The 10,002-nt window shown below is 40.0% G+C and overlaps 1 protein-coding gene across 2 annotated transcripts in view; it reads right to left on the minus strand.

Moving 5' to 3' along the window:
• Nucleotides 1–9,499, minus strand: part of LOC113976989 (mucin-5B) — a 45,662-nt gene extending 36,163 nt beyond the window's left edge. For both annotated transcript variants that reach the window (XM_027702705.1, XM_027702716.1), the window contains exons 1-7: nt 9,349–9,499; nt 6,668–6,866; nt 4,897–5,152; nt 3,926–4,040; nt 2,482–2,569; nt 682–815; nt 79–304 (exon numbers count right to left, since the gene is read on the minus strand). In XM_027702705.1, the coding sequence (XP_027558506.1) occupies nt 79–304; nt 682–815; nt 2,482–2,569; nt 3,926–4,040; nt 4,897–5,152; nt 6,668–6,749 (901 nt within the window). In that variant the 5' untranslated portion in view covers nt 6,750–6,866; nt 9,349–9,499. The remainder of the gene's footprint in view (nt 1–78; nt 305–681; nt 816–2,481; nt 2,570–3,925; nt 4,041–4,896; nt 5,153–6,667; nt 6,867–9,348) is intronic.
• Nucleotides 9,500–10,002: the final 503 nt, after the last annotated feature.

The raw sequence follows: 10,002 nt of genomic DNA on the forward strand, positions 1-10,002 counted from the left end.
TGGCTTTGCTCCACTGGAATCAGAATACTTGCATAAATGTTTAACCTGAGAGAAATCTCCAGAACAGTAGTTACTTACAGCAGAGTTCTTTGGTTCTCCATTCCCCAGGGTCTCCCTTCCTCAGGACACAGTCTCGAGAGTACTGGTTTAAAGTGCTGCATATGCAGCTGGAAACCAGATCAGAGTGAGAAGAATTAGCTGCACAGTGGCACATATCTTCAGCACAGGTCTCTATGTAGTCATCAAATGCAACCACTTTGGGGCAGTTTCCAAAACGGGACATAAGTTTCTTGCATCTTTTTTTCTGTTAAAAAAAAAAAAAAGCAATACTTGACATTTGACCACCTCTCGGGTTTATGGATATACGAGATTTCATTGATGACAAAATTCCAGGGTCACAGGATAATTCAAGTTGGAAGGGACCTCAGGAGATTATCCAGTTTAACTTTCTGTCATGAGGTTTTTTCTTGGACTGGAAGCTGTCATTCAATTGTGCATTCTCCCGCTATCTATTTCTCTAGCACTATAATAGGATATTCTTTCAGCATTTTGCTCAAATTCATCTGTAAAGTCCTGAAAAATTCAGTTTAGTGCTTGCTCTGTAATTAGCACTTGTTTCAACACAGTTTCTCCAGCACTGTAGTTCAGGAGGGGTTGTACTTCTTGGTCACACATACTTACGTATGTACTGCATCTATCGTCTTTCCTCCTAGGATGTCTTCCACTATGGTCATCTGGACTCACATCAGCACACTTTTGTGATGGATCCTCTACTTTGTGGAAGTTGCCAAACTGTCTCGGATGCATTTTATATCCTGCAAAATCCCCAGATGCATCTCAGTAACTGCCTGCAATTCTTTAGATCGGTTAATGGGCTATAAAGATGCATTTAATTTTTGGGCTCTAAGGCAGTATGCACTTCACCAAATGCCCAAATTTAACCAGCATCCATATTATAGAGGATGAAAGCCTGATATAACTTCTGTTGAGCTAGAGCCAGGAATATGGCACACTTGTATCAAGGCCTGCTGTCAGCTTGGGAATTTAAAATCACATGAAACTCTTGCCCTTTCTATTGCATCTCATCATTTCCGAAGACTTTGGTTTGTTAAGGGTGTATTTGATCCTACAGAGTTTTGTATTTGCATGTATAACAGTCATACATTTTAAGTTGCCTTATACTATCAGAACCTAATGTAAAGCCTTAGGCGTCTATGTTCTATAACATTCTCTACCTTTTTTTCCCCCCCAGTGTTTAATAGACAGATTTCTGACCAGATCTATTCTTCTATACTAACTCAGTCACCTAAATATGAATTATTTCCACTAAAGCATTGTTTTCAGGTGCTTTATCACTAATGTTTTTGGAAACAGGTGGTCTTTTAAAGCTCTGAGCTCTTGGAGCCACGTGATTTTCCAAGGATCTCAACTGACATTAAAGAACATAAAGAACGAAGTTTCAAGAAGAGCTACTTCATGTAGATATGGGATTTTTCTTCCTGATAAGAGGAAAGAGTGTGTAGGTAATAAGAAATTTTGGACCCTTACATGCAGTGGATTTTAGCCTGGACAAGTATACTGAATTCTGCCTGCTCATCTCAGAGAGAAAGATGTGGTAGGCCATGTGGTCCCCAGGCATGGGAACCTGTTTTGTGTGGAACAAGATGCATATGAGTTTGGTTTTCTTAGAGCAATGCTTCTCAGTAGAAAACTGTTTCTTCATAAAAATTTGAGCCACTTTTAGTTTTCACGTATTGCACTTGTGAAGTATAGGGCACAAACGATTAAAATTTGTCCAATACCTAATACAAAATATGAAAATGACCCCCAAATATATTACTACAAATGATATTTTTAATCAAATCTCAGGATTCTTTCTGAATGGGTGAGGTAGGTGACCATATTCTTCTGGTGACTTAAGAAGCCCAGGTATTATATTAAGGGATATTATTATTACCTTGGCTTCAGTCCTGCAGTTAATATCTCAAGATGGAGGTTTCTCTTCACTCACACAACCTGCTGCAGGACTGTAGCCTCAGCTATTTGTAATATCTGAAGGTGTCAGTGGATGGCACCACAGTTTCTTCCAAGATGCTCAGTGAATTCTCTGTGATTTCTCTGATGCTTTCATTTCATTATAGAGACAAAAATAATCACATGTAGAATGATTAAAATGGAAGAAGAGAAAATGCACTCGTGCATTTCCTTAAAGTATGTTATTATCAATGGGAAACCTGGCAATGTTGCTGCATGATAGCCAATCAATTAATTTGGGTCAAAGAGGTTTGAGACTCTTGCAAGTTTGAAAACAGCAGAGAAGCCCAAATCATCCAAGAAGCTCTTAAAATACATCTCCTGTATATGAAAATGTTCATGTGCCTGTCAGGAAATCCAAAACCCTGCTAAATATACAGATATCAAGTTTTATGTCATGTATTAAGAGGTCTGTTCTGTGTGGAATATGCTGTATTTATGACCTACCATCCAAAATCAAATCATTCTTCTCACTGCCATCATAGTTCCCACATAGACCACATATTTTCTCTTTATATGTTTCTTCCAGGTCCAGCTACAAAAGAGGAAACACAGAGTTTAAAGGCTTTTCTCCACATCAGCAGCACATTACAAAGTCATTCATGCAGAAATGCTCATTCCCAATTTGTAGCAGTCTCCTTTTCTTTTACGACGCTGTCATAAAACTTACCTGTAGACAGGTTGAATTCAAACATGAAGGTAATCCTCTAGCAACTGTCATTCCTACCTACTAAAGAGCTAAGTGAAGCATGCTGAACACTGAATCCTTGAACCAGTACCTCCTAGTATAGAGACACTGGTATATAGACATTTTGTAGCTCTTACATGGTACCACAGTTTCTCTCCAGGCAGGTCAGATAACTGTGCTCTAGTGCTGGATGCTGCAAAGAAGCACCCTCTAGTTAGCTTTTAGCCATATCTAAGGGTTTTTCCAGTCCATAGGGTAAACGGAAACATTTATAGCACTTCTAGAGATGGGTCTGCCCAGCATTACTTGTTTTGCCCATAGTTAGGGGAAATAAAGATCCAGGTTAGCACACTGTTGCCTTGCTAGATAAAACTACAGCACCTAATCACTCTTATATACTTGGAGGATAGTACTGGCATCACTCATGTCCACAAAAAAAAAAAGGCGATGCTTTTCCTACAAGTGTGTCACCCTAAAATTGTGTCCACTCTGCAGTCATGTACAGGTACTGCATTCAGTATTTTAGGTATTAATTATTACAGGGGAAGGGGGGAAGCAAATACTTCAATAAATCAGAATTTCAGTATTACTTGATTGCTTCCTGGTATTTTTTCTCACTATTCACCTTTTACCCTCTCTCTATTTCTGAACTGTAAAACATGACACACAACTTCCACTTAGTTAATCTCAGTCCTGATTGTGAAGGATGAGTGTTCACACACGAAAGTGTAAATACACCGTTGAAGAAGAGGATATTACAGGGTAGATCTTTAGAGGGGAATTCCTCATAGCGTGGCTTTGGAATGACAGAGGCCAATGTCTGAACAAGGTCACACAGATTAGTTTCCCATGCAAGATGTGCATGAGACAGAAGGTAATTAGCAAGTCAGAGCTGAAGGCACTAGCTCTTGCTGTCAGTGCCTCAAGGAGCAAGGAGGTAACTACAGATGTGTTACATCCAGGTTTAACAGTGGCAACTTTTGTCAAGTAAAATCAGCTGGAAATGCCTAGGAGTTGTGACTCCATGAACTCCATGACCCTACCCCACAAAACTGTTACCTAGTTTGGTATTTCCCTATCAGCTTATGGATACAGTGACACCTCTCTCCCACAATTTCTTTCATTAACACAGTGCCTGCATCCAGCTCTGCTTTTCATCATTGATGAGTTTCACCAGGAGAAAAACTAACTGGTTGTTCATACCAGGAGAGTGTCAGCCCAGTTCCACTTGAGTGTCAGGCCCAGCTTGGAAGTGACTTGGAAGTAAGTACAGGTGTCCTCAATCAGGATGCTCTTCAAGCTGAAGGGCATGGGGATCCTGGAAATTGGAGGGAACAAAAGAGATTGCATTAAAAAAAAAAACAAAAACAACCCCAAAAAGACTGATGTAATGCTCACAGAGATATAACAAGAAAACCTAGAGTCAAAACGAACTAAATAAGATGTGGGAACGCTCTTTTCAAAATCAGCCTTCATCCGCCCAGTGCACTGAATTTAGGCATGATCACATTGTCTGCTGTGACCTTTTACCCACCTTAATCCACAACACAATGCATTTTGGTCATTTGTTGATACTACATTACCCACTCAACAGATACCAAAGGAGCTGTGCTTGTTTACATATCCTAGGACCTAACCCAAAAGTTTATAAGGAACAAGAAGACAATATTGGGAAAATGCCCTCCACATGAGGACACTGCAGATTATCATCATCCCTCCAGGGTTTCCTTGACATTTGGGATTTGCAGAGATGTGAAAAGAGCTCTGTTCTGTTACTCACCTGCTGATGCAACTCAGACCTACATTAGTTTTCCTTCTTATCCAGACAATTACTGTTCATTTTCCCAAAGTCTAAAAAACTTAGAAATTCAGAAAACAGCTAAAATTTAGGAGATTTCTTGTCTCTTTGATTTAGAAGACACATATGGGCTTTGGTACTATAATTACAACTAGTGACGAAATCTATTCTGTATTTGGTTGTTTCTAGAAGGCTGTCAAGAAAAGACAGCCCATATACTTGCAATTTTCTCTCCAACAAGATTGTGAGGGGTTTTCCCAGAGTCAAAGATTGCCTTGGCCCTTCATAATTATATGCTAGGAGAAGAACTCTGTGCTTCTCATGAGGACTGCCCCTAAAATTGTGCCCAACTTACAACAGTACAGTCTTTACTCACTTGTTCCCGTTCACGGTGATGCCTGTCTCCTTCACCTCCAATATCACTCCATCAATGGTGACAGTGAAGTAGATCAGGAAGTTATTCTTGTCACTGCGTCTGATCTGAATGTTAAAGTCCTGGTAGCTGTCATTGCAGTGTGAAGCGAAGACATATGTGCAGGTTCCAGGAAAAGTAAACTTAACATGGTCGAATGTATGAAAGTGGAAATTGCCCCAGGTGGCACATTCACTCCTACCGACAGTAGAGACCTGGACTAAAGAAAAAGTCATAGGAAGAGAGCTTAAAGGAGAGATTTTTCAAAGAGAAAAAATAATAACTCCTGGAAGACACTAGCTTGTGGGAAGGAGTTTCATCTCCCTGATCTTTTGAAGTCGATGACAGAGATACCTCCAATGTAAGCAGATTAGCCCTGGCTCCTTTAGGTTAACAGTGAAGCAGAACAGGTTCAGCTTCCCTACCTTACATATCTGCCTAACAAGATTCTCAAAACTGCATGCCTCTCTCCATTGTCTATGAAGATTGTGTCTATATTTACACAGCACACACATCCGAAGTCTTGTATTGAGTCCCTTCCCGGAGATATCATAGGTGGCATGACTACAGCAAAACAGCAGCCACTGGTCTCATGGTTGAGGCTGCTACCACCTTCAGCAGTCAGCTAAGAGCTACTTATTCTTTCTTCTCAACCAGAACTCATGTTGTACCTCTGTCAAATGTATAGATACCTACCCTAAGTGCATATGAGATATCACTTCAGAAAGTCATTTTCCTGCTACTGAGCTTCACAAAGATAACATGAATTACCCTGAATTAAATCATATATGCTTGCTACAAAATGCGTTTAGCATTTCTTCTAGGCTCACCTGAAAGAATGACAAATGAAAATGGGCAAATTTCTTTGTGTTGTTTAGGTAGCTTGTTTAGGAATATCAACATAGCAACATCCATCACAGATCAAATAAAAAACCAATGTAATAAAAAATTAATGCACTCAGTGAACTCTAAAATATTAATGAATATTCCTGCCTAAGAACCACCAGGGGAAAACTGAGAAATTCAGATCTTAATGCTAGAAATGTGCAACACAAACTCAAGTGCCATGAAGTCCTTACAGAAACGGTCCCTTTTTAAAGGGACTGTTATTCACGATAGGTTGTTGCAGCACTAAAGTGGACTAGGGCAATTTAGCACTTTTCTACACAATAATGAGGGCAAATGAGAAAGTTTGGCTATTCTTGGAAGTGGAATTGCTAGAATTACTAAGACAGCAATAACTGTTACATCAATTGTTTGTGCATTAAGCAGTTGGGAAAAGTGTAAGACATTCAAAATCAAACCAGAAGATAAGAGTGCAGCAGACCACAAAAAATGTGATTATTCCTAATGCAACATTTCTTACTGGCCAATCAAACCTAGCTGGCATTATGATACATACACCTTCTATAAAAAATATAAGTGAAATGTGTTGAAAAGGGTGTCACCTTTTTTTTTTTTTTTTTGGTGATGCAACCTGCATCCAGAGGGTCTTCTCTTAAAGATTAGTCACTTAGGACATAAAACAGTTGATACACTACCTACTAATGGAAGTGAAAAAGTAAAATACTTAAATGGTTGACAATAAGGATGAAAATGTACAATGCTAAACAATGTCTGGCATGTCTACAGCTCTTACATGAATATGTTACACATTTTAACTTTTCAACTCTATTTTTCACCTATGGAGAGCAATATGAGAGTAAGTAATGTGAGAATTAGATTTTTTTCTTACCTATCTGAACAGGTTCTTTGCCCTTGCAATAACTCCAAATTAGGCAGAAGATCCAAAATGATCCCCCCTTTTTTATTCCCATCTTGCCATGGAGGGGTAACTTGAAAATCCTTTCAGGGAAGTGTTTTTTCTTGGCTTATAGGCAGATTTTTATAGTCCAGGAGTTTGGCATGAGAACAAAACATTGATGGCAGGGTCCCTGAAAGGTGGAGCTTCATCAAATTTTCTTTCAGTTGTTCATATTAGCACCCAGCAACCTTCTGTCTTTCAGAAAAGACAGGTATCCAGTTCTCTCTTGCTTTATGGGGAAAGAGAGCTGTCCTTGTCTAATTTCCATTTTTTAATATAGGTCCCCCCACCTTCCTCCTACATTGTTGTTATTTCTTTGGCAACAATAGTTTTTCTTTTCCAGAACATCTGATTAGTTAAAAGCAATCACTGGCCTCTTTCAGAGCTTTGCTCTAGCTTGCACATCAGCACAATCCCCCAACTCAAGAAAACTTTTTTGTTACCTCTGCTAACTTAATGGTGACTTCTAAATGTTAGAGCAAAAAGTATTGTAAGGTCAAGCATAATGTATGGTTTATTTAGAGTAAAATCTTATGGCAGGAGGGCATTGTCCTTTAAGAAGTGTATCCAAAAATCTTACAAAAAAGACTAGAGACTTACTGCTTCAACAGACCAGGAACAACATTATGCCACAAAGTGCAAAATTCTCACATGTACTGCACAAATGGGATATAATCATATCAGTCAGTCATAGGAAGGTAATTTATTCTTTATGCACACAGAGGCAGTGGTTTCTCCAAACATCATAAAGAAGCAGTGCCCAAGTCCCATCAAAATGTAGACCACAATTCAGTCTTTCACCTCCTAAATTATGCTGCTGCAAAAGTGTCCCTTGGTTCTTTCAAAGTACTTTAATACCCATAAAAAAGCCAGCAGACTCAGTCATGAGGTCTACGGTCTGTAGGACGTCCTGTTACAGATGTTTGATATCAGTAATTTTAGAGTCTCTTCTAGGGATTTACTTGCTTGGTTGACACTAACATTTCTTCATGTCATCCATGTCGTGGGGGCACTGCTTTTGACATAGAGAAAGCCTCTCACCTAGACCCAGCAAATCAAACACAGATGACACACTTCCAGCTGCTCCATGCCCCTTTGGGAATATACTAGTGCCAGAGTGATTGCCAGTAGTAAGTGGGCACGAATACAGTTGAAGGTGGACATAGGTCTCACTCTGGTTCACTCAACTGTGTCAATACCAGAAAGCTTGGTAAAGCAGTGAGCAAGACACTGTTCTCAAGGACCAGCTTACTGTCTGCCAACCAGATAAAAGGGCATGCATATTTCCCAGTAGGTGCATGCACAAGCTTGACCTGAAGCCTTGCAACCAAAGGTGGCCTACTGCTTCTTTCAGCTGTTGCCCCTGCACAGTTGTGAAGTGGCTTAAAGAACTGCAGGTGCAAATGTCTGCCAGAGGAAGATTTGCTGCTGCTGTTGCTCTAAAGAAAATCCAGCAGTAGCGGGCAAGAGCATTGTGCAGTACATGAAACATGAGTTCGTGTTACCCCTTTGCTTCTGTCCATGTCCCATTAATTCCATTGTCAGTTGCATTTGAGGCAGGGCACTACTGGAAGGCAAAGTCTGTTCTTGAAGCCCTGCCATTTTGGCTGGAATACAGAACCAACAGACTTTATGGCACTGGGTTTGGAAATAATGGACTCCTGCTGCTTTTCCTTTTAATCACAACACATCTTCCCTGCTGATCTCCATCCAAATAGGTACAAAGTAAACCAGGATAATATCTAGTAGATAAACCTAACCATGAGAATATGACATTGTAGGTATGAGGATGGTCTGAAATAGAATACAGTGCAACAGTAACACTCAAATTCAGCATATTCTCATGGTAACTTTCAAACTGAGGTCTTGTTCATGCCACAGAACAGGGCTAGTGGCAGGTGTGGGGAAGGGCAGTGAAGCCCAGGAGGAAAAGTGCATAGGTCAGTAAATCACAGACACAGATGAAGAGAGTTTAATTGAGGATAAAGATGGAAAGCCAAAAGCTAATAATTTTCCAAAATCAAAGCTAGTGTCAAAATCCAAACATAGAACTCTGCTGAGATAAAAGTCCATAATTTTTTAATCATGGTACTCTTCTTTCCCCAATCCTGCCCAGGCAATCAAGGCATTTTGGTATGAGAGCAGAAAGAAAAATTTGATTCTAGGAATATGATTCCTGACTCTAGAAAAAAATCCTTTTATTCCCACTGAGCAGTACAAAAGCAGCAGGAACCACATATTAACTCCTTGCCAAAGATACCCTTCAGGTTGGAGTAGTCCTTTGATGAAAAATACATAGTGAGGTTGACCAGTGCAACTCCCAGCCCTTTGTGTGGGGGGCAGTTCAAAAGACATGATTTCCCCCTGTAAGCCCCACTTAGCACTTAGGGTCATGGGAAGAGCATGAAAAGCACATGTTAAAACTGTGTTCAAGGAACAGACAGAATAGAACAAATAATTCATTGAACCGACATCCACTTATGCTCTACTCAGCTGAGAAAGTAATATCAGTCATCTGGGATCCTCCTCTAAGAAAAGCAAGAGCACAACTCCTGCTACTCAAAGAAACAGGACACTCAGTCCTCTTCCTTTGTATCTAGACATTTTCTTACCTCTGCTTGTCTGCTCTGTCATTTTTGCCATTCCTTTGCCATTTCTTGGGGAACAGAGTTCCTGTCAGTGACTAACCAGAGCTGCTGCTTCTGGCTGCTCCACCGATACTGCAGGCTACACTCCTTAGAAATCACTGGATGCTTCACTCCCCTGAAATGATTTCAGGGCTACTGACAGGGGAAGGATATTTGCATTCAAATGAAGTTTTTATATTCAAGCGTGGCAACACTGAAGTTTTCAGAAAAAACACATGGAAGCTTTCAGAAGGAAATTCAGACTGACAGGGAGCTTATAGACTGTGTTGATCACTTACCACTGAATCATTGCTATTGCTGGCATGCAAGATATAACTATTCCCCCTGCAGTGACATACTGGGATTAATAACTCTTCCCTTTATTGGACTCTGAGGCATAAGAGGCCTTCCTTCTTCTGCAGCTGTATTACCAAAAAGAACAATTCCTCTTGGCCCCTTTACCGCCCATTTCATGGATCATTTGCCACTAAAGGGTATGTGATTTTAGTAAATACAATAGGTAAATATTAACTCAGCTTCTTTATCACCACTGACTCACTGAAGATAAACCATCATGAAGCTAATGTAATACAGCAGTGACTCACATCTCATATTTTTTGCTACAAACTTGGTAAAGAG

The sequence above is a fragment of the Neopelma chrysocephalum genome, unplaced genomic scaffold (assembly GCF_003984885.1).
Source record: "Neopelma chrysocephalum unplaced genomic scaffold, ASM398488v2 Primary Assembly neopelma1_24, whole genome shotgun sequence".
NCBI lineage: Eukaryota > Metazoa > Chordata > Aves > Passeriformes > Pipridae > Neopelma > Neopelma chrysocephalum.